Here is a 22997-nt window from a genome sequence, read left to right as displayed (position 1 = left end):
CTCGTGGCATGGCCATTTTGGAGCCAGGCCTCCTATTCGTGCCAAACGCAGTTAACGCGGTTAACATGGCAAGAAAGGGTTACAAATATATGAAAAGATAAGCCGCCACCAGCGGCCCAGCCCATAGCACATCTGCACATCTCAAAAAAATCGTTCTAGGGCCTTTGGAAATGACTAGAGACCCCAAATGCACTGTACTGCAAGATACATTGTACACTTGTTAAATGTTGCAGAAAAGTTGCAACAGTGGAAAAGGACTAAAGGAAACAAAGTCTCCCAGTACTGACTGTCTTTAAGGGCATATAAGTTTCCCCATAAGAAGTGCACATAAAAAGTGAAAAGCCCAGAGGAGTGCAGCACAAGGCTGGGCTCCACTGGTAAAGTCAGACTATGGTGTATAACATCAGCAAAATGTTGGGGGGGGTACACAACTGGAGGGAAAATTACACATAAATGGGAATCTTTCCTAAGACCGACAACATTATTGTTGTTGATTGTGGAGGGACAAATGCATACTATGTAACGCGATTTTCACTGCCCTTTTTGCCAAGGGAGGTAGTAGGCCAGGTAATGGTTATGTTTGCAAACTCCACCATAATTTTGTATCCCAATATGCAGACACCCATGTAGGCGCGTTATTTTTTATGTTGTCTGGAAATGGAGAAACTCTGGTACATGGTCAAGAAGTGTATTTCTGGCTTTCTACAACTTGTCCAATTGCAATAATGTACAAATGGGAATGTATGCTTTCACAGCACAAACGGTTTTTCCCACAAGTAGCATTGTAGTTGATATTACTGCATATCTGAAATCTGTACGCTCTGTACACATTACCTTGCTGGGCTTTTTGCAAGTATGCCAATAATGTTTGTGGTTCCTGTTGCACACTTACACTCTTGCAAACGCACTGCAACACGCACAACCATCTGTTTGAACAGCCACCCATTTCTACCAGATGCTACTGCAGTGTTTTCCACAGTACCACGGTTCCTTCCATGTAGCACACAATTGTGTGGAGGGTATAAGATGCACATCGCCCTGCCTTCCTTCATTGCAACTTGCATTGTGACACTGAAACAAGCTTTATATCATAATGAGTCACAAAATATATTCCTAAAGGTACGCTATGGTGAAGGTTCGGTACTACAAAAGGTAGCATCATTTTGTAAATGCACTGTGCGTAAGCTACGTTATGTTTACAGTGCACTACTAAAAACATATGCAATGCACTAGCAAAAAACATTGTTTCAGGGATGTTATCGTTAAGTTGCACTAGCAAAAACCTATGCTCTTGAATGGAAAAACATTGTTATGGGGACGTTATGGTTACAGGTCACACAAACACCCCAGAAATTCAGCAGTTATGGTAGGCTAAGAAAGCACAACGCACGCCACCAGTGTGCACTACAAGAACTAACACTCATGACATCAAAGATGCCATCACAAATGTCATTGATGACATCACATGAGTGCATCCCCCTTTTTTGTTAACTGACATAAGTAGACCAGATGCTTTTCTTCAATAACAGTCAGGAAGTAACAAATGAAAAGGGACTATCTTTGTGTGCTACACCCTTCTCATATGTTGTTGCACTAGTTTCCTCAGGGTTTACTCATCTCATATGATACATATTCATATAGGGGAAAAAGAAAGCGTAAAACACACCAATAATTTCTGTGCTTGGAGGTAATCAGTTATATTATGAACACTTTCTGGTAACACTGCTCTTTGCTTGCCTACTTTAAATTCTTTTTATGTGCAGTAGTGCAATTATGAACTTAGTAAGGCAATGGTACCTACCTATTACAAGTTTGGCAGTAACCGAAACTCTAAAACGATAGCATTCATGATGTCAGTATGTCACATGGCACAAATGTACGATTACACTTCTATGGGGCATGGTGCATCCAATGGCTACATGACCACATGAGTTGGTTCATGTATTGTCAAGAAGTTTGTAATACAATGGTGTGTATGGCAATGTGTTGCTGACTGAAGTACTTATCTCATGATAGTTGTTCAATGATGTTTGATAGTTTTCTGCCACCATTACAATAACAATCCCTTGTGGAGGCTTTCCATGAACAGTAAATGCACATGTGATGTCATCCGTGATGTCATCAATGAGATTTGTGATGGCATCTTTGATGTCATGGGTGTTCTTGCAGTGCACACTGGTGGTGCGACTTATGGTTGCTTAATGTGGAGAAATAAAATTAAAAACGGAAGGCCGTTGTCATAGCAATGCAGCATACCGTGGGATGCCACAGCCTACAATCGCACACATGATCGATCGGGGAGAATCCTTGATGAAGGTTAATGTGCGCGGACTGGCAAATGGAGGGCTGCCTGTGGGATTAGTACCAAAGAGGTTGGCAACCAAGGCGTGTGTCCTATATATGTCTCTGATTGGGCGTGTGTATGTATAGAGGATCCAATCCAATTGATTAATGTTAGATCTTACAATCATATTAACAGACAAGTAAAGACGTGAGAGCAAGATACATACAATGGGTTGGAACCAACAAACATATATGACACATCTGAATGTGATGACGACATAGTGACACAGGTAATTGAAGGTTTATACATTCAACATGGAACAGATTGCGAGGCCATAAGTACAGTCACAGTGCAAATGGAACATTTGGTGGTCTGACCCCACTTGTTAAATTACCAGAAAATGGCATGAACTAGTTGGTGCCAGTGATGGACTGGGTTTAGTGTGTGATATAACGTCCTGTATTAAGGGGCCATCAATTTTGGAGAACGTTTTTCCTAATTGGTCCCAAAAAGCATATACATAACACATCTGATTGTAATAACGACACAGGGACACAGGCCATTGAAGGTTGACACATTCAACATGGAGCAGAGTATGAGGCCATAAGTACAGTCACAATGCGAGATGAACATTTGAGTGGTCTGATCCCACTTGCTTTGTTACAACAAAGTGGCATGCATTAGTTGGTGCCAGTAATGGACGGGGTTTAGTGTGAGTGGTAGCAACTTACACTAAGGGGCCATCAATTTCAGGGAAAGGTCTTCCATTCAACAGAAATGTTCAATCCTTCCTTAACAGTGTTTAACTTGTGTACCCATTTTTGTTCCAATTGTGTGAGGGCTTTGTCAACGTCTCCTCCTCTGCATCTCACAGAAAGCTGCTGTAGCACAAACCACTTGAGGTTGGCATTACTGTGTTGTTTGCGAGTGCAGTGGTCTACTAGGGGCTTGTCGGCCATTTTGTTCTTAATACAGGAGCGGTGCTCGGAAATCCTGGTTTTGATGATCCCGATTGTTTTTCCGACATACAGGAATTTGAACAGACACTCAATGATATAAATGACTTGCTTGCTATTGCAGTTGGTGTGGTCGTGCAACTCCCATTTGATGTTCTTATACTCAAATACCTTTGTGGTCTCCGTGAAGTTGCAGGAAAGACTGTGCCCACATTTAAAATGTTCCTTGACTGGGGGCAGATCCCACAGTGTTTCAATGGGTCGAGTGGGTTCCAGGAAGGTATGGACCAATGATTCCTTAAGGTTGGCATTTTTCTTAAATGCAAAGAAAGGTTTTTTGTTGAGGCTACTCGGATTCAAGTGCCAATGTTTCTTGATGGTCTTGGTGATCAAGTTACTCAGGGGGCTAAAGGTGGTAACTCAAACCAATCTGTCCAAATCAGTCTTGGGTTTAGTGGTGAGACAAACATCTCTTGCTGTGTTGGCTGCTCCTTTCTTTGCCTCCTTGATCGCACGGCGTGGAAAACCTCTGTTGGTAAGTCTGTTCTGCAGGTCTTGTGCGTGTGCCTGAAATTTCTCAGTATCCGTGCAGTTCCTCCTAATTCGGAGAAACTGCCCATAGGGCAGATTATATTTCAAGGAATCTGGGTGGTAGCTGTTGAAATGAAGCAAACTATTCCTGTCCGTAGGTTTTCGGTAAAGTTCGGTTTTGAGGCCGTTGCTGGACCTGTAGATATGGAGATCAAGAATATCGATGCAACGGTAATCCCCTTTCATGGTGGAATTGATGCGTTCATTGCAGTTGTTCAACCACTGGTGAAAGGTCTTCGTGCGTACCCTTCCATATCAGTAGGACATCATCTATATAATGTTTTCAGACCAATATGTGGTCTTTGTATGGATTATTGATGGAGGTGATGTTGTCCATTTCATATGTGGCCATGCAAAGATTGGCAACGTCTGGGGCGAAGGTGGCCCCCATGCTGACCCCTTTGGTTTGCTTATAGAGTTGGTTCTTGAACAAAAAGAAGTTCTCAGACATTGCAAGTCTTACACACTCCGGGATAAACCTGGTCGGGATCGTAGTGATATCGGCTCTCTAGACAAGGAAAGTACGCAGTGCTTCAAGTCCAGGTAATGGCGGGATCGAGGTATAAAGTGCCTCCACATCCATTGTGGCTAAAATGCAGTCATCTGAAATGATGAAGGTGTCTAGTATATTGATGATACTTGCGTCTTTCAAAAAGGAAGGTATCAAGTTAACAAAAGGTTTCAGAAACCAATCCGTATAAAGGGAAAGTGGTTCCACCAACGAATTGCAGGCGGATACAATAGGCCGGCCTGGTGGGCTAGTGGCACTCTTATGCATTTTCGGTAGAACGCAGAAAGCGGGGATGCGTATATATGCAGTTTATTAAGAAACATATGTTCTTCGCAGATCGAGCCTTCTTCAAAAGGCACGTGCTGACAAACTAATGATTTCTTCTTGCAGATGTTTAGTGGGATCTCCGTTGAGTACCATGTAGGCTTCCCTGTCTCCCAGAAGGCATACACATTCATTATCGTAATCCTCGGTGTTCACGATTACAATATATCTACCTTTATCGGCTGGTTTGATGGTGATGGAAGTATCATTCTTAAGAGAGAGGAGGGCTTCCCTTTCTTCCCGTCGTAGATTGTCTAGGTAGTAGTTGTTTTCACAAAGACCAAGTGTGAGAGTCTTGGTCACCAATCTCTCAAAAGTTTCATTTGCTCAGGATGTAATGTGGTGGGGGAACAAAAGTGGATTTGATTTTCAAGCCGGTGGTGTTTTCACATTGGCCAGCCTTGTGACCGGAGGCTGTGTCATTGATATTATGTTGTTCGGGAAGATAGATCTCAAAAAAGTACTTAAGACAGACATTCCTAAAGAATCTTCTCTATTCCAATTCAGTCTCAAAAGGTTTGGCCTTAGATGCCGGACCAAAAGAGAGTCCTTTCTCAAGGAAGGTTTTCTCAGCCTGGCTCATCTCACATTTTGATACGTTGAAGACTGGAATCCTGTCCTCTGTTCCTGGTTTGAGTACCACTGGTGGACTCTCATTTGTTATACTTGGGAGGCTGGTCTCCTTTTCGGATGGCCTCGTTGCCCTCACCATTGAAAAAAAGGATGTTGTTGTTGCTGGCCAGAGATACTCGGGTCACTACCACTGCTCGAGGATGTCCCGGAGAAAGTCACAGTTCTATTCCTTCGGTTGTAGTATCCTTGTTGTAAATCTGTATAATAGTGATGGTTTGAATTTCTCTATCTCGAGCTCGAGTTTTTCCAGTTTGTCCTTGCTGTCTTGTACCGTTAGAATTTCGTCTCTAGCTCCAGTAGTTCACTTCCCTGCTTTTTGCACTCTTCGTCGGCTGTATCGATCAATAATATCAGCCAATCTCGGCTGCATTTGTTTCCTACCGCACTGAAGTTCTTGGTGAACTTCGGATTATCTATGAAAACCCTGGGGATATTTTTCACTTGGAGACCTTCAGGGATAATGCCAGCTTTTAAGTACTCCAACATAAATTTACTGTGCATCTCTGTACGTATAGGTTTCTTCTTCTTCTGGTTTAATATTTCCAGTTAGTCTTTAGAGAGGCCCCTAGGAAGGAATCCTTCTGTATTGCTGAGGGTAGATGTTGTTCCCAGCAGTTTCTTAAAATAGTCGTCTGTATAGTTGAATGAGAAAACGTAGGGCCACAGGTGAGTCTGTGACTAGCCCACAGCCACGGGCTGTACTAGATTAGTAATTAAATTGGGCTCCTGGTTACAGCCCTGTACTTAACAGGTAGGTTAAACACTCAATAGGTCAAAAAGTGAACAGGGTCAGAGACACCTAGAAAAACACACTCCTCTTGGACATACAACGAATTCCCCAGTATTTATTGGTTATACTCAAGTTTTACTATACATCATATCAGGGTGCTCAGTGTCTTTACAAAAAACGAACAACAAAAGAAACAATTAGTACAAAGCCAGAGTCAAATATCATCTGGTTAATCTACACGTACAAACCCTGAAGAACTCAAAAGGTCACATGGGAAATACAATATAATCAAAACAGTACATAGTGCTCAAGTGCAATAAAAATTGAAACCAGTGTGGAAAGGAGCACTGGGACTCGGAGTCATATGGTCAACACAACAGTGTTTCTGCCTTAGAGTGCTGTATTGGCAGCTATTCTTGAGTCGGCCTTCATCTGGGCGGGATAAAGTGCTTGTGGGAGCTTCCAGCTGGCTCTGTCAATAGAATGAGACAGGAGGGCGTATGAGGAGTGTGCTTGGGAATCTCAAATGCAGATATTGTAGATGGTAAAAAGGCAGTCAATGCATACTATTAAGGCAATGAGTCTGTGGTTTCCTACCGTTATGTGTGTATACCACGGTAGACAGCGGCAGACGGAGGGGACTGTATCAGTCCTGGAAGGAAGCACCGTGTGAATCCAATGCTTGGGTCGAATTTGTTAGAGAAGACCAAGGCTGTTGTTACAGCTGCACTAGGTCTGGCATTGGTGTGCAAAATACAAGCAATTTAATTATCAGAGTGACTGAATCAGTCTTCCCTAATATGTCAACATCATTCCTACATTGGTGGTAGGGCGATGTACTAGTAAGCGCGAGACATCAGCGCAAATGATCTTTGTGGTATCTGTTATTACTAGTAGATACGTGGATTGGTACCTGCAAGAGGGACACAGGCAACTAAGGGACCTCTGTTATCTACAAGCATTCGAGTAATGAGTGCTGTCTAGAAAAAAGGATAGTACAATGGCTAATCCCTCAGAATCGCACTGTATGATCTTACCTAGTTTGGCGGCATAATTTCTCAAAAGGACAGATGGATGGTGTCAAAATCCACACATTGCAAAACGCGTATGCAATTGTGCTGGTCTCTGCAGGATCACGCCTGCAGATCAGAGATACAGACAAAAACGGAAGAGTCTGTTAAGCTATGATCTTGCACACAGGGTCGTGTGCCAAAACGTAAAGGCTAAGTGGCAAAATGCTCCTGGATACATCGTGTATACAGTGATGTATGAGTCTTACCTAGTGTTGTAGGCAAAAGGCGTGTCTGCAGGGGTCCAAAGCCTCTGGCTGAGCACGCAACAGAGATTTGTCATTACCATGGAAACCGCTAGGTTTATAGCGGCAGCAATGTTGTCTACTGCTGACGTGGCAGTGTTGCAAGTCGCTACTTACAGGGAGTGTAGAACAGCCCTGAGAGTATATTTGGTCTGTTAAATCAATTTACATGATAGTTATGTCACAGACCGCAAATACTCCTCCTTTTCAGCTTCCTTTAATTCCCTTCTATATGGTCATGTTTGTATGCCTTGTGGTGTCTTTATGGGTTCTGTGCAGCAGGGCAATCATGTAGTTATAAAGGCAACGGTAGCTACTTCTTACATGTTTCATAGTACCCGACACTCTAAAACGAATGATTTCATGATTTCACTATGTAACATGGAAAGATTTGGAAGGTTACACTTCCATGAGGCATGCTGCAGACAATGGCTACGTTTCCAAATCAGTTCCTCATGTACAGTGATGAAGTGTGCAATAAAATGGTGTGTATAGCAATGCAATCCTCCATGACCTACTTCTCTCATGATAGTTCTTTCCAATAATATTTGACAGTTTTCTGCCAGCATTTACTCCCTGTAACAATGTTTTTCCATAGAATTTCATAGGTTTTTGCAAGTGCAACTTAACCATTACATCCCTTTAACAATGTTTTTGTTAGTAATATTATATAGGATATGATACGATTTGGTATTTATAACACACCTTTACAAGTGATTCTAGGAACCACAAGACAAAGGAGGGGAGACAGAGGCATGGCAAGACAAACGATCTTACAAGGCCTTGTGACATTCAGATCGTGCAAGTGCAATTAGAAAGTGCAAAAGAGGGTGGGTGGAAGTGCAGGGAAGGAGTAAGGGGGTGGTGCAGTCAGGGCCGCATGGCTACGAGTAAAGAGGGTGGGTGGAAGTGCAGGGAACGAGTAAGGGGGTGGTGCAGTCAGGGCCGCATGGCTATGAGTAAGTGTGAGGATGGCAGAGGACTACATGGGTGCAGTCCCAAACCAGAAGTGCTAGGTGGGCCAGAAGGCAGTGCAGGGTGACTGGTGGTGGTGGTGGTGGTGGTGGTGGTGGTGCCGGGGGGAAATCAGGGTTTGGGGGGGGGGTTGGCACCCTGTGTGAATCTGCAGGCAACCACGCCACCAGTCAGGACGAGCAGACAGGTAGATTAGCAGAGAAGAGGGAGAGAGAAGGAAGAAGAGAAAGGTCTTGAGCAGCTTCCGGAACTTCAGGTGATCCAGCTCAAGAGAGAGATCTACCCCCACTCTCTGTTTGGAGAAACGTCTGACCTGCAGAGAGTTTGAGATAGAGCGGAGCGCACTAGAAGAAAGGTATTTAGGAAGAGAGTGTTGGATAGAGCGAGGACCATGGCCCCAGGAAGCCTTGTGGATGATGCAGAGGGTATTAATCATCATGGCCACCGTGAGCCAGTGGAGAGATTTCAGAGCTGGAGAGATGCAGTCTTTGGGCTTGAGGCCAAGGATAAGACGTGCAGTCCTGTCCTGGATTAGTTAAAGAGGGTGAAGAGTAGAGTTAGGAACAGTGAGAAAGAGGATGTTGCAGTAGCAGTCCAAGCTGGAGGCAACCAGAGCTCTGGAGACAGTAAGTCTCTGGGGGAAGAGGGCGTGGCTACAAGGCCATGTGAGAGGACGGATTCCCGGAGGAGCTCCGCCGATCCTCGATGATCCGTATAGAAAGTGCACACACGGGTGCCTACTATTGCTGAAAATGCATATATATGCATGCGAATATGCCGGGCGTGCCTGCAGAAACTTTGATGCCCGCAGGATTTACTGGAACAAAGTTCTGCACATCACGAGGATGGCGGTGGCCGGGGACCGAAGTAGACACAAAATGGCGGCCCGGAATCGAGAACAAAAAGGACCTGATCATGAAGTTTTGCTTCTGCTGCTACAGTGTATTTCCGAAGGTACGCGAGCACAGTGGTGCTAAGGAAACGCACCGCGGCGTCCCTTAAGGGAGATACAAGCTCTAACGCGTGTGTACGACCAAAGCACAGTGGATTGGAGCGTGTGCGCTGCCCGAACGAACTGACCCCGCAGCCCGGACATTGAGCGGACGAAATCGGGCCGCGAGTGAAGCGGCTGTACATGAAAATATGGAGGGGGGTCGGGGTCTGGAGCTCACGTGGCCCCCTCCCGCCCACATAACGTGTAAACGCAAGGTGAGCATCTACATGCAGCCAGCAAGCCGCGATCGGCTGTTTGCGCCCCGAACACCTGCGGGACGGGGAGCCGCGATCAGCTGTCTGCGCACCGAACACTCTTGAGGGCGGCGGAGGAGGAGCAGACGGGAGCCCGGGACGCAGCGAGAATCCCACAGAAAGCACACGGACTGCTGCATGCTGACGCCCGGGCTCCCCCTACATACCCACATGCACAGTGCCCAGGAAAATTGGCGAAGCACAGTGATTGTGCACGGAAGGTCTTCTGTTCCCCAACTGACAACAGCTGTAATAGGACTGGCGGGGAGATCCAGAGAGGAGGCCAGGCAAAGGACACAGCTGGGGGGGGCCCCGTGACACATCTCCTGAAGTAGCTGCAGTGGGGCAATAACTTACAACACCAGCGCCCATTGGGAGAGGAAACTGGCACCGTGGGCGCTGAGAGACACTCGCTCCAGGAGGGTGAACAGTAGGCAGCGAAGGCCACGGCCGGAGGAGACCACAGAAGTGTATTGCAGGGTGGACAGTGGAGGGCCATGCTCCACGACGGATAGCGGGCCGAAGATAGCAGAGACACGTTTGGGCACGTCACTGGGCAGCATCGGTATCGAGGGTGCGGTGCACATTCCACCCGTGCCGCAGGGACAGACCGCCCCTTGACTCACGATTGTGGATGAGAAGCTACCCTGACCGAAGGGATGTCCAACAAGCCCTTGAGAGCGAAGGCTAAGCAGCCCACGCTGGAAGACTACACCAGAACGCCGACCGGCCCCGAGGGAGCCAGGAGCAAGGATAAGACCTCAGCAGTGGGAATGGCCGCTGTGAGTACGAACCGGGAGGTCCTTGAGGTGATCGCGGATCTGAAGGCGGCCTGGGAGTCCAAACTACAATTGGCTGTGACGGAATTGAAAACGGCAATGGAGCTTCAAGTTGGAGCGGTACAGGAAGATGTGAACCTCCTCAGGCAGGATGTTAGGAATCTGGCGGAACGCACGGAGACCCTGGAGAAAGAGAGGGGCCCAACCGCTGCGGACTGTGCTGCACACAAGCGGGAGCTGTATGCCCTGGTGCAACGAGTGGGCAATCTGGAAAGTAGGGTGGAGGAGTCAGAAGGGCGCGCTCGGAGGAATAACATTTGCATCGTTGGACTGCCGGAAGGGGCTGAAGGCCACAACCCGACGGGATACGTGGAAAACATGCTGCTAAAAGTAATCACCGGGGGAAACCTCTCCCAAGGATTTGCTGTGGAAAGAGCGCACAGGGCCTTGACAAGGAGGCCACCGCCAGTTAACCCGCCTAGGCCAATGATTGCCAAGATCCTCAATTATCGGGATCGCGAGAGAATCCTTGAACACTTCCGTAAAGAGTACAATTCAATGAAGAGCGGCGAGCATAACTGCCTACCCTGATTATACCCTGCAGGTACAGCGAAGCCGTATTGAACTTTGGATCGGTCAAGAGGAGATTGCGGGAAGCTGGGTACAAATACATGCTGCTCGTCCCGGCCAAGCTAAAGGTTTTTTATAAGAACAAGATGCTGTTCTTCGACACTCCGGAAGATGCTATGGGGTGGCTGGATGTGCAGAGCTGCCCTCAAGAGGCAGATATTCAGAAGGAAGACGGAGCAGGACGAGAGAAGTAAAGCTGCGGGCCTGGTTGGGCTGTGGACTGTGGGACTTGATTATAGTCATTGATGCAGTTGGAGAGCAGGTACGCGCTAGTTGGTAGGAAACATGATCCGTGAGCACGGAGACTGCTGCGAGAGGAAGGAGCCTCCTGGGGCCGATCTTTATATCCCCATTTAGAGTTTAGTTTGGTCACTGATAGTGAGGTGACACCCTGTCGGGTTCTCAAATTGGGCTTCCAAGGGAGAACCAAACGCGGGGATGCCTGAGATCCAGGGATGGAGCTGGGCAGTTGGTTGGGTTGGGGTTTTGGGGTGTTTAAGTTTAAAAATGAGCCTTGGGGGAAGAACTAAAATCAGGAATCTGTTTGGTGTGGGAGGGGGGGCTGCTTGGAAAGGGGAAGGGGAGCTATTGATGAACCATCAGGGACCTTAGGATATTAACGTGGAATGTTAGAGGGCTCAACAGTTATTTGAAGCGGAACAAGGTTATGCTGTATCTGAAGCGACAGAAGATAGACGTCGCCTTGCTACAGGAGACGCATCTGACGCGAGAGAAAATGGAGTTGGTGGGGAGGAAATGGAAAGGGACTGCGGTGGGTTCGTCGTACTCTGCTTATGCAAGAGGAGTACTTGTCTGGGTGGCGCCACATGTCCCATTCAAGTTGACTGAAGAAGTTGTGGAGGCGGATGGGAGGTTGGTTATAGTGAGGGGGCTGATAGAGAACAAAGAAGTATGCATTGTAAATACATACGCCCCCAACCAAAACACGGCGGCATACTTTAGAACGCTGTGTACCAAGCTCAGTGCGTGTGTGGGGGGTGCGGTGATTTGGGGTGAGGATTTTAATTGTGTATTGAATCCTAGGGTAGACAGGTCGGATGATAAGACGGCCAAGCCCAACCCAGCGGCCAAAGTATTGCAGACGCTGCTGGCGGACTTTGGCTTTGGCGTAGATGTGTGGAGAGCGAAACACCCTGACGAGAGGCAATACTCGCACTATTCGGCTCCGCATCAACTACATACGAGGCTTGATTATATCTTTGCCACTCTGGACGTAGTTGCGCAGAGTAATCATATAGATTACAAAGCAAGAGTTCTCTCTGATCACTCGCCCCTGGTCCTGAGGTGGCAGTATTGCCCCCCAAGGGCGCGCATACCAACATGGCGCCTCCGGGCAGAGGCGCTCAAAGACCCAGTCTTCAGAGAAGACATAAGGGACGAGATTATTGCTTACTTCGAGGTGAATACTGGTAGTGTAAAGTCGGCTGGTACTTTATGGGAGACTTTTAAGGTTGTGATGCGGGGGATCGCCATTGCGAAGTCAAAGGGATTGTTGGGTGGAGTTCTAGCTGATCTACATAGAGCTGAGATCAAGCTGGAAGGAGAGTTGGAAGGTGGCAGGGCTGATACAGAGGTAGTCTTCAAATTACAACAGAAGTGCGCGGAATACTGGGATAGGCTCTGTAACTTAAATTACAAAAAGTATATAGAGAGAAAGCATGCGGGAGGAGATAAAACGGGCCGACTCCTAGCGTGGTTGTACAAGAGCGAAACCCTGAGACCCCCGATTCGAATTGTAACCAATGAAGAGGGCGAGACGGTGGACACCCAGGAAGGTGTAAATAGGGCATTTGCTGAATACTATAAGGCATTATATGAAGATGATGAGGGAAGCAGCCAGGAGGAGATAGATGAGGTACTGAAAGATATAGGCCTGCCTAAGGTCAGTGACGAGGAGAGGGAGAAGCTGGATGCTCCGATCACTCTGGAGGAATTGAAAGAGATTGTAAGGCAGTTACCCACCAGCAAGGCTCCAGGTGCAGACGGGTTCCCTAGTGAATTTTATAAAGTGCATGGGGAGGAGGTGCTCCCACCCATGCTAGAAATGCTTAATGAAGCGTTTGAGGTGGGACGGTTGCCGGAGTCACTCAGGGAGGCGATCATAATACCGCTCCCCAAGCCCAATAAACCGGGACACAGTTGCGGTTCCCACAGGCCCTCGTCGATGCTGAACCAGGACAGCAAGATACTGACAGCTGTCCTGGCCAACAGACTGCGGAGAGTAATTGGCAAGTTAATTCACCCTGACCAAACGGGCTATGTCCCGAGCAGGAACATCACACACAACCATAGACGACTCCACCGAGTGGTCGAATGGGGGTGCAGTAATGACAGCGAAATGGTGATTGTGGCATTGGACGCAGTTAAAGCGTTCGACTCTGTTAAGTGGCCGTGGTTGTTGGCGGCCCTAGGAGGGTATGGAGTGGGGCCAGGTTATATTAGATGGGCTGAGATGTTATACAGTGAACCGCTAGCCAGGGTCCGTACGGGTGCAGTGGTGTCTGAAAGATGGCAGCTATGCAGAGGCACTAGGCAGGGGTGCCCCTGGTCCCCGATGCTGTACATACTGGCCCTGGAGCCCTTAGCAATATACCTCAGGCAACAATATGACCCGATCGGTATTGAGGTGGGAAGGGAGCGTCACCTTATATCCTTGTATGCAGATGACTTGTTACTATATCTGAAATACCCGGAAGAAAATCTGCGGTATGTTTTGGAGGTGATGGGGAGGTATGCCGGGCTGTCCAGTATAGCGGTGAACCCCCAGAAATCTGCCCTATTCCCGCTGGGTAGCTATGTGGGAACTCCTGTAGAGAGGTTGCCGGTGTTGCAGATCCCGTGGGCAGCGAGCTCTTTCCGCTACCTTGGAATAGATGTGTATCACACGACGGAGGAAGAACATAGGCGCAATACTGAAATAGCCATTGGGAAAATCGGGAAATGCATGAGGTTCTGGGAGAGGTTGCCCTTAGCGAAGATGGGCCGGTGTGCTATGCTTAAAATGGTGGTATTACCTAGGCTTTTGCATTACTTCAACAATATCCCATACATGATACCTTAGAAGTTTTTTGTTAAGCTGCACAGTAGGTGCAGGAAATTTTTGTGGCACGGTACCCGGAACACAGTTGCACTTTGGAAGCTGCAGAACTTTTACGAAAAAGGCGGTATTAAACTGCCTAATTTTGAGGCCTACTATGTAGCGGCGCAACTGCAATATGTGGCTAAGTGGCTCTCCGATGAAGAGACCCCTGAACACAGGTTGTTCGGGAGGGACTGTACCCCTTTTTACTTGCGGGTAATGATCTGGATGGCTAGCGCAGACATGAGGGAGCGCCCTAGAATGCTGTTATTGGGGTGGAACATGTGGCGCCGAGCCTGCCGGATGATTGGGGACCCCGTCCCGTGCGTTCCGCAGATACTGTTGGACGCACTGGCAAAGGGAGACAGGCAGCTGAGGGTAATTATCAGGACATACTGGGAATCAGTGGGACTAGTCACTTTGGGAGACATTTGGCAAGACGGGACTATCATGGAGTTGGGGGAACAGGGGGAAGTGGCGGGATTGCACAGAGGCCAATATGTCACTTATCATATGATAGTGCAGGAGATTCGGAGCAGATGGCCTGCAACTACTTTGGCGGGGGAACCGGATGCTACTGTTGGGGTACTGTATGATATATCGGAGGGTGGGCATGAGGTTTCTAGATTGTATGAGATGTTGATGGCTAAGGTTGGGAGGGACCTGGTGCACTTGAGATTAGAATGGGAAAAAGAGATGGGAGCCCCGATGGAAGATGGGATGTGGGAACGTGCTTTGGGATATCATAAGAAGGTGTCGAGAAATGCCAGGTTCAAACAAATACAGTTATAGATAACGCATAGGGCGTACATGACCCCTCTGAGAATATCAAAGTTCCGAAATATTGAGCGCCAGGCGTGCCCCAAGTGTGACGAGGAGAATGCCGACATGATACACATGTTCTGGGCGTGCCCGGTAATTGAATGCTACTGGGGTGAAGTGGCACAGAAACTAGCAGGGAAGGGGGTCACGCTCAAAATAGACTCGGCCTGGGCCTGCTTGCTGGGAGGGTATCCCAGAGCGCGAAAACTCACACATGTTGGAAAAATGAGAGATTTGGCATATGTGCTCGCAAAACGAAGGATTGCCATAAGCCGCGAGTGGAGGTCTGGTGGAAGGACCTACAAAAATGGGCGGAGGCTGAAACAGTGGTGTGGCAAGAGGCTAGTAACGCGGGGGAGGATGAAGAAATGGGCTCCCTCATGGTATTCTCTCCTCTCCCTCTCTCTCTCTCTCTCCTAACCTGAGGAGAGAAGAGGGAAAGGTGGAGGGCCTGAGAGAGGTAGTGGGAGAGAGAGGAGGAGAGCAGGATAGCATGGACAGGATGTCCTGAGTTTTAGTGGTGAAATAAGATGCCAGGGCCATGGAGAGGGCCTGGAAAGGAACAGGAGAGGTGGAGACGGCAGTCGGATTGGCCAGCTCCTTGCGGATTTTAAAACGTGTGGCTGTGCTGTTAGAGGCTTCCGAGATGTGGGCTTTAATGTGGACCCTTTTCTTGGAGAAGATGGAGAGTCTGTGTTGCCTTTCGAGCAGGCGGCAGGCCAGTTTGTCAGAGGATGTCCCTGTACCCCTCCATTTCCGCTCAGCCACTCTGCACTTGTGTTTCAGAGTGGCCAGGTCAGAGTCATACCAAGAATTGCACTTGGAGGCAGGCTTCAGACGGATCATAATGACAGGGGCAGGGATATCGAGAGCATTGGATATAAAGAGATGAAGGTTGGGGAGGGCTGGGTTAGTGTGGGAGTCACCCGCAGGGGTAGGAGGAGTGGCAATTGACAACTGCTTCATAGGTCAAATGACTGCAAAGGAAGGTGGCAGTGCTGGGGTAGGTTTTGCCAGGTGGACATATGCTTCAGGTGAGAAGAAAGTGGTCAGTCCAAGAGAGTTGAGTAGTGAGAGGGTATGTCTGGGGAGATGAGAACATCCAAGGTGTGCCTGGCTGAGTGTGTCGGACCAAGGTAATGAATAAAGAGGGAGGGAGAGTTGCAAAGGCCCAGAGTGGTCATAGAGGTCCAAGTGGATGTTGAAATCCCAGAGGAAGAGAAGCTTAGAGGTAGAGGCCAGGAGAGCGGAGATCAGCCCATTCTGGGAGGAAGAGGGCGACCTGGCCAGGTGGCCTGTAGATGGTGGCCAAAGTCATAAAGAGGCCAGGAGAGATAGAAAGCCTGAAGACCAGGCATTCAAAGGAGGAGTATGCTTGGGTGGGAATGATAGAGGCAGGGACCCACTAGGAAAGTACAGGACCACTCCACCTATGGGCCGATTGGTGGTCCTGGGTTTGGAGAGGATCTTGTAGCCCTGAGGGAGGAGTGTGTCAAAACTCATGACAGAGCTGGCCGCAGACCAAGTCTCAGTGAGAGCGAGAACATCCAGATCAAGGTCTTCAAGGAGGAGGCAGATGTCAGAGGAGTGCCTGACAGCAGACCAAATGTTGAGAGTAGCTGCGTGGACCAGATTGCCACTTTTGAAAGACTTCCGAGGTTGGGGTACAGGAGAGAGGCAGAAGTGGAAGCACGGGGGCAGGCGGCCCACAGAGGAGGCAGCAGAGGAGTAGGTGAAAGGAAGAGGAGCTGGAGTGGTAGATGAGGAAAGTGGCAGAGGAGCCGGAGAGGGGATAGAGGTAGCCCTAGGTGGCAATGGGCCAAGTGAGGAGGCAAAGGGAAGAGCCAGAGAGGAGGCAGCGGAGGTGGAAGGGAGTGGTAGAGGAGCCAGAGAGGTAGAGAAGGAAGGTTGCCGAGGGCCCACAGAGGTGGTAGATACTGTAGCAGGAGGAAGGAGGAAGTTGATAAGACATGGGAGACGCCTATCCAGGAGGAGGTTGGGCCGAATGCCCTGGACCAAGACGGTCCCATTTTTATAGACATTAATGATGGTTCTGGAGGACAGGAAGAAGGCCAAAAGGACCTCCCATCTTGTGCCACCATTTATGGGGGATGAAGAGAAAGGAGAGAGAACAGCGACAATATGTAGGGTCCCTAGGTCAGGAGAGGGAACCACAAATAGGAGGTCAGTGAGAATCTTTCTGGAGAAGGCACTGATGCAGGTGTCAGTGATTCGAAAGGCCTGGGTTGGAGACCAGAATATCCTTCTTGAAATTCTTCCTCACAGACTTCATGAGAGGGATAAGATAGGATAGGTGATAGAAAAGCAGTTAGAGAATTTGGGTGAGACCGAGAGCACCGTAGTGGGGTGGAGGTAGAAAGGAGAGGGAAAAGCGAGAGGGAGATGAGAGAGAGGAGAGGAAGCACAGCACAGAACTACACCACACAGAATACAATGGCTGGGGGCATTGGAGGGGGGGGGGGGCGACACAGAGGAAGGCACAGTAAGGAATGGAGTGAGAAGCACAAGCACGTAGACTCAACCGTGGGAGCGAGCACACAGGGGAAAGGACAGAGGAGGCAGACAAGTAGGGTACAATCAACAATTACCAACAGTGAACACCTGAGGGGGGAACCTAGAGAGGGAAAAAGACCTATGGGACAACTGAAGCAGAATGTAAAGTACGACCAACAACCAGGGCTGGGAGGATAGCTCAGGGGCAACGCGCTCGCCTTGGAGGCTAGACGACACAGAGCAACACAGGTTCGATCCCCGGCTCCACTCTTAGAAACCTCTGGGTAATAAGCATGTTATAAACAATTACAATTACCAACAGTAGAAATACAGAGGGGTGGGCCTAGAGAGGGAAAATATACCTAGGGCGCACAACATATGCATAATGTAAAGTACAACCAACAATTACCAACAGTAAACATAGAGGTGGGATCCTAGATAGGGAAAAAAGACCTAGGGGGCACAACAGAGGTAGAATGTAAAGTACAATCAACAATTACCAACAATAAACACAGAGGGAGGAACCAGAGAGGGAAAAGGCCTACCTCCATACACCTGTGATGTTTCCTTGTGCCCCCCTTCTCGCACACACGCGTTGCCTGTTCTGCTTGATTCTTCTACCCTGCTGACCCAACCCTCCAGCCTACTTCTGCAGAAGTCTGTCCTGATACATTCTGGCTTCACCGTCTTGTGGCCAATGCTGGATTTGACTTTTATGGACTTCATGGATTCACGGTGCGTCACCCTTTCTCAACTCTCATGCTGGACTTCCTTTGCATCTTGTACTCATGGTGGCCCTGAATCATGCTATTCCCATCTTCATCTTGTATCCTGGCTTGCAACATTATGTGTTACTTCTGCAATTGTATTTGCTCTTCCCTCTTGCTCTCCACTCTTTTTGACTGCTTACTCTCTTCTCTCTTTCTCCTCCCATCCTCCCCTTACTTTCTTCTATGCACTTACTCTATCAGAATTGTCACTGGACCTAGTACGATAGCAACCTCACCTGTCTACGCCCCCTCCCCTTACTTGTTCCCCCTACTCCGGCACTATCTGAATGTCATCAGGCCTAGTACGATAGTCACTTGTTTTGTTTCTCCCCTGCCCCTCACCTTTTGTTTTTCTCCGATTCTACCAGAAATGTTGTCAGGCCTATTACGGTAGTCACCTGTCTGTTTCCATTTCCTTCCCACTCTCCCCCTCCCTTCCTTATCTATGTCTTAGCTCTTGAACTATCTGAAATGTCATCAGGCCTAGTGCGATAGTTAATTTCACCTTCTTACGGCCAGTAAGAATGTCATTGTAGTTTCCCTTGTTCCCTCCATTGCCTTGAAGCGCTTTGAAACACATTGTGTATTGGCGCTATATAAATAAACTATCACATCATATCATAACAGAAGCAGAGTGAAGGTAACAGCACAGGAACAACACACCCATACGGGGGGGGAATATGCAAAAGAAACAGGAGGGAACAACAAAGTGAGGCAACCATGAGAGAGGAAGCCTAATGGGTGCGTGGAGAGAGTGTACATTGAGCCAAGCACTTAAGTGGAAGTACGCATGAAGGCAGAGCAGTTTAGTAGAGTGCAGTAATGGCTGCTCCCCCTGCCCGCACCTTTATTACCATATGGTCGCTGATGGTTGACAGCTGTGCAGCGTACTCGCACTCTGGGCTGCACCCCTTCGTCGCAAACACCTAAGTTGCACAACACTGAGCCATTGGCATGCGCTGGATTTGCCACACATGGCCCAATCCTCGCTTTTTAAAGGATCCAATGCATGGAACGTAGTACAAAAACACTTGCATGTGTCAAATAATGACAACAAGCAGGTGACTCTCACACCGATCCTTCAAGTTGTGTTAAGTCAAGAAGTACAGTGCATATTCCTGAATGTTACCGTTCTGCACCAGGAAACAAACATGCATCTGCTCGAAATCTGCCAGGAGTCGCTCTTTCTGCTGTCTTTACGCAGTGTATACAATGTGTTGGCCAATAGTAACATGTATCATTTAAAAAATTGTGAAACTACTGGCACTCACTATGATGCAGTGAATTTCACTCCTCCAACTGTGATAATTAATTCTGGTAAGTGGGAATGTTTAAGTCATTCATGTTACAGCAAGTACATCTTGTCCTAAAGCCCCCACACACATCCACACACCCATTTAACAAACTAATCTTCCAAACTTCATAATTGAATCACAAAGAAAATCCCCTTTCCTCTTTTGTAGCATTTCCCATGTTTAAATCACATCACATGAATCAACAAGCTGCATATCCTTATCAACCAATGACTACAAGCAGGTATACTTAACACCCAGTTTTCTTTAGTATGTTTTGAAAGTATAGTCGCAAAACCCAAGGCAGATTTTTTTTTAAATTACTTTATGTTCTAGGACAAAAGAAGTGTGCATTTGGTGGAAGTGTGTTTTTAACGAGTTAAACGCATTCCATTCAAACTTTGGCCTGGCCATGAGAGCATTGCAAAGAAAATACTCAAACAAAATAGATATATTTCGTTTAGTTGCCGGGGGCCCCAACCCTGTGCCTGTGTGTGTGTGTGTGTGTGTGTAAAGTGAATGCCCAATCTGACAAGGCAAGACACCCTGGCTACACAAATGGAGGAGCGCAAGTTAACAGATCCAACATGGAGGGGAAAGACTAACTCACCTAAATTAAAGCAAAGCTCTCAAGTTTGACTAAAGCTCTGGGTGAGCAGATTGACCAGTCATGGTTTTATTCTTTGGATGTTGCCTCTCTCGTTTTAAATGTATGACCACAAATGCCAGAATGTAAAGCAAAGTCCAGGACTCAATTATACACTAATAGCATGGGTACACTAAAGACCATAAATGCCGGCTAGGTCGATACGCCCCCCCCCCCCCCGATCTACAATCACATCCACAAACTAATTTATTCACTAGCTCTTCCACCTATACTCTTCAAGTCCTTTGCCCATACATCCAGTCATCATCTCATCCACACAATCTTAATTCATTGTAAGGCCACCAACACATCCCCTCACCCAACAACTCAACCACGACTCATTTCATTCATCCACCCAAAAAGTAACCAACACATAAAAAACATCATTCTTTCTTTGTGTCTTATATTTATCTTGAAAAGGTAGCCTCGCATATTCATTGTATACAAAATAATTAAACACTTGGTACCCGATGCTAATATTTTTCGCTTATCGGGACTTTTTAGTAAGTGGCCGTTGTATCTGCACACAGGTGGTTAGTGTCACGAACAGTGGCGTTGGTATGGTCATTGTTTGCACCGCCCGTTGTTTAGGGAAGGTATATGGCATGAGGTATCGTGCGGCCTATATGGTTTAAAGAAAGATATTAATGAATGCCAATTGTCTTATTATGTATTACCTGCACCGTGTAAACCCAGCCCACATCCATGTGACTGTGCGGAAGCACAAAAGCTCTGATGGGCTGTGCGTGACAGCCCACGGCCTTCAGCAGGCATAGGGTCACAATTGCAATTTGATGCACGCTCAGCTCCATCAGTCCCAGGAGTGTCTACAGCAGCCAAACTCCTGAAACAAAATAACACTGTGGAGAACATACACTTCCTCAAGTAACACACGTAATAGACATAAAAAAGGGACGAGACGGGCGCATGTGCAGCAGGACATTTGAACACACGGCGCCCATCTTGGAAAAGCGATCCTTTGTATTGACCACTTAACTAGTCATATTAGAAACAATAAAAAGATAAGTTCTTTGTAGGAAAATGCAACGCTACGCTAGGAATTTGTTAAAGAAAGGTTACCCTTTCAACCATTTACTTCTTGTGTGTACCGTATTTGTAAATTTATGTAGATCTATTTGCACTTAGAAGGATACAAAACTATCTTTGATAATCGTACGAGAACAATCTCTGCAAAGAACCATACGAACGTTTTTTCCGCGTCATTATTAGATAAAAATGTACTTCCAAGATGGTCACGGCATTTAAATGGTTTCTGCATGGCTTGCGCATTTCTGCTTTGTGTGTAACCTGAAGCTCACTGTTCAGGACCATCGTGTCAGTCTTCAAACTCTCACTTAAATGTTTTTGCATTCGCATGCTAGAATTTGTGGAACTGTTAGTTTTATAATAAAAATTGGAAAACTGAAAGACCTAGAATACAAAGAAAAAGTAACATGTGGTCACATACTTGCCAACATTCTTTGAACAAAAGTGGTCGTTTTTTCCAGAGCTAAAAAAGAAAATAGTAATTAGCACAATGAATAATGATGCATGAGAGGACATAACATCAAATGGCATTTGACCTTGACCTAATGACATAACTGGAATGATATGATATGTGTCCCATCCCAGATCACAGGAAATTACTGTGAGGTCTGATTCACCTGACATGAGAAATGAGAAAACATTTTACTTATCTATTCCTCAAAAAAAATACTAGTGGCAATATGCAAATAAACTAACATAAACCGAACAGTGATACGGTATATCTATTACCTATGCACACCTCATTTTCTCTGAACCAACAAAGCAAAAAGCTTTTTGCAAGAAAAAAATTACAAAAAATTATATATCAGACTAAAGGATCACTGCTTTCTAAGTGGACTAATCCGTAGTTCCAGATGGTGTCCTGGCTGTATCTATCTGTTCAAAATAACATCTTACATGTCTATCATGTCATTGTCAGAGGTCATATCTTTCAGTTTTATCACTTGACTTGACATAAGCTTTAACCAAAACCTACAAGTTTTCCATTATTTAATATAAAGCATAAAACAATCATTTGTACGTGAGCCTCAATGATATTTTACAAAAATATTTGACAATGTTCTTTTCAAAGTGGGCTCAATTTCAAATATATAACACACGACAAACAAGCAAACAACATCTAAATAAATCCTAAGGCATACATCACAATAATGATTGAAAACAAATAAGGCAAAAATAAGGACAAACTGCAACAAAAAAGACAGAAAAAAGAAAAAAGGGGAAGAAACGTTCCATTGAATATACAAAATCACTGAGTATCACTGAGATTATATTCTTTTTCTATCCAAAGGGATATTATTAGATTGCTCAGTTTCCACCCTGCTTCAATTAGGGAGGTCCACAAGTATATATTTCAAGGGGGCGAAAAAAGAGTTTCCAATAATTATTCCTTGTAAGGATCGGAGATAGATGGCTAGTGAGGATTGATTCATGTATTCACACTTGCCAATCGTTTCTTATAGTTCTGCTGGGGTCTACGTATGATGCCTGGCCTCAAAAAAATCAGGCACAAGCACCAGCCCTGGGACCTGACCGAGTCAACCAGGCTTGGTCAAATACGTTTCGGCGTGATGATCTAAGACAGAAGGCGCCTTCCTCAGGACCGAAGGTCAGATGTGTAAGAAAAGAACCCCTAAAAAATGGAAAAGAGTCAAGAATAAAACACGACCCAAAGGAAACTAATATAATATTGAACAGAAACCAGTTTTATCCCAAAGTTAGTTCACATAGAGGACTAAAAGTGACAAGTTAGAACCAACTATTCAGTATAGTGACTGTGAATAGAAAAAAAGGGAGAAAAAGAAAAAGAAAACAAATATGCACCGAATA

General features: G+C 46.6%; 1 protein-coding gene across 2 annotated transcripts in view; it reads right to left on the bottom strand.

The window, feature by feature from the left end:
- Positions 1 to 21001, bottom strand: part of MAN2B2 (mannosidase alpha class 2B member 2) — a 777500-nt gene extending 756499 nt beyond the window's left edge. For both annotated transcript variants that reach the window (XM_069631990.1, XM_069631991.1), the window contains exon 1: positions 20798 to 21001. In XM_069631990.1, the coding sequence (XP_069488091.1) occupies positions 20798 to 20932 (135 nt within the window). In that variant the 5' untranslated portion in view covers positions 20933 to 21001. The remainder of the gene's footprint in view (positions 1 to 20797) is intronic.
- Positions 21002 to 22997: the final 1996 nt, after the last annotated feature.

The sequence above is a fragment of the Ambystoma mexicanum genome, chromosome 6q, assembly GCF_040938575.1.
Source record: "Ambystoma mexicanum isolate Mex_15411 chromosome 6q, UKY_AmexF1_1, whole genome shotgun sequence".
Classification (NCBI taxonomy): Eukaryota; Metazoa; Chordata; class Amphibia; order Caudata; family Ambystomatidae; genus Ambystoma; species Ambystoma mexicanum.
This window is presented reverse-complemented; position numbering and strand designations above follow the sequence as displayed.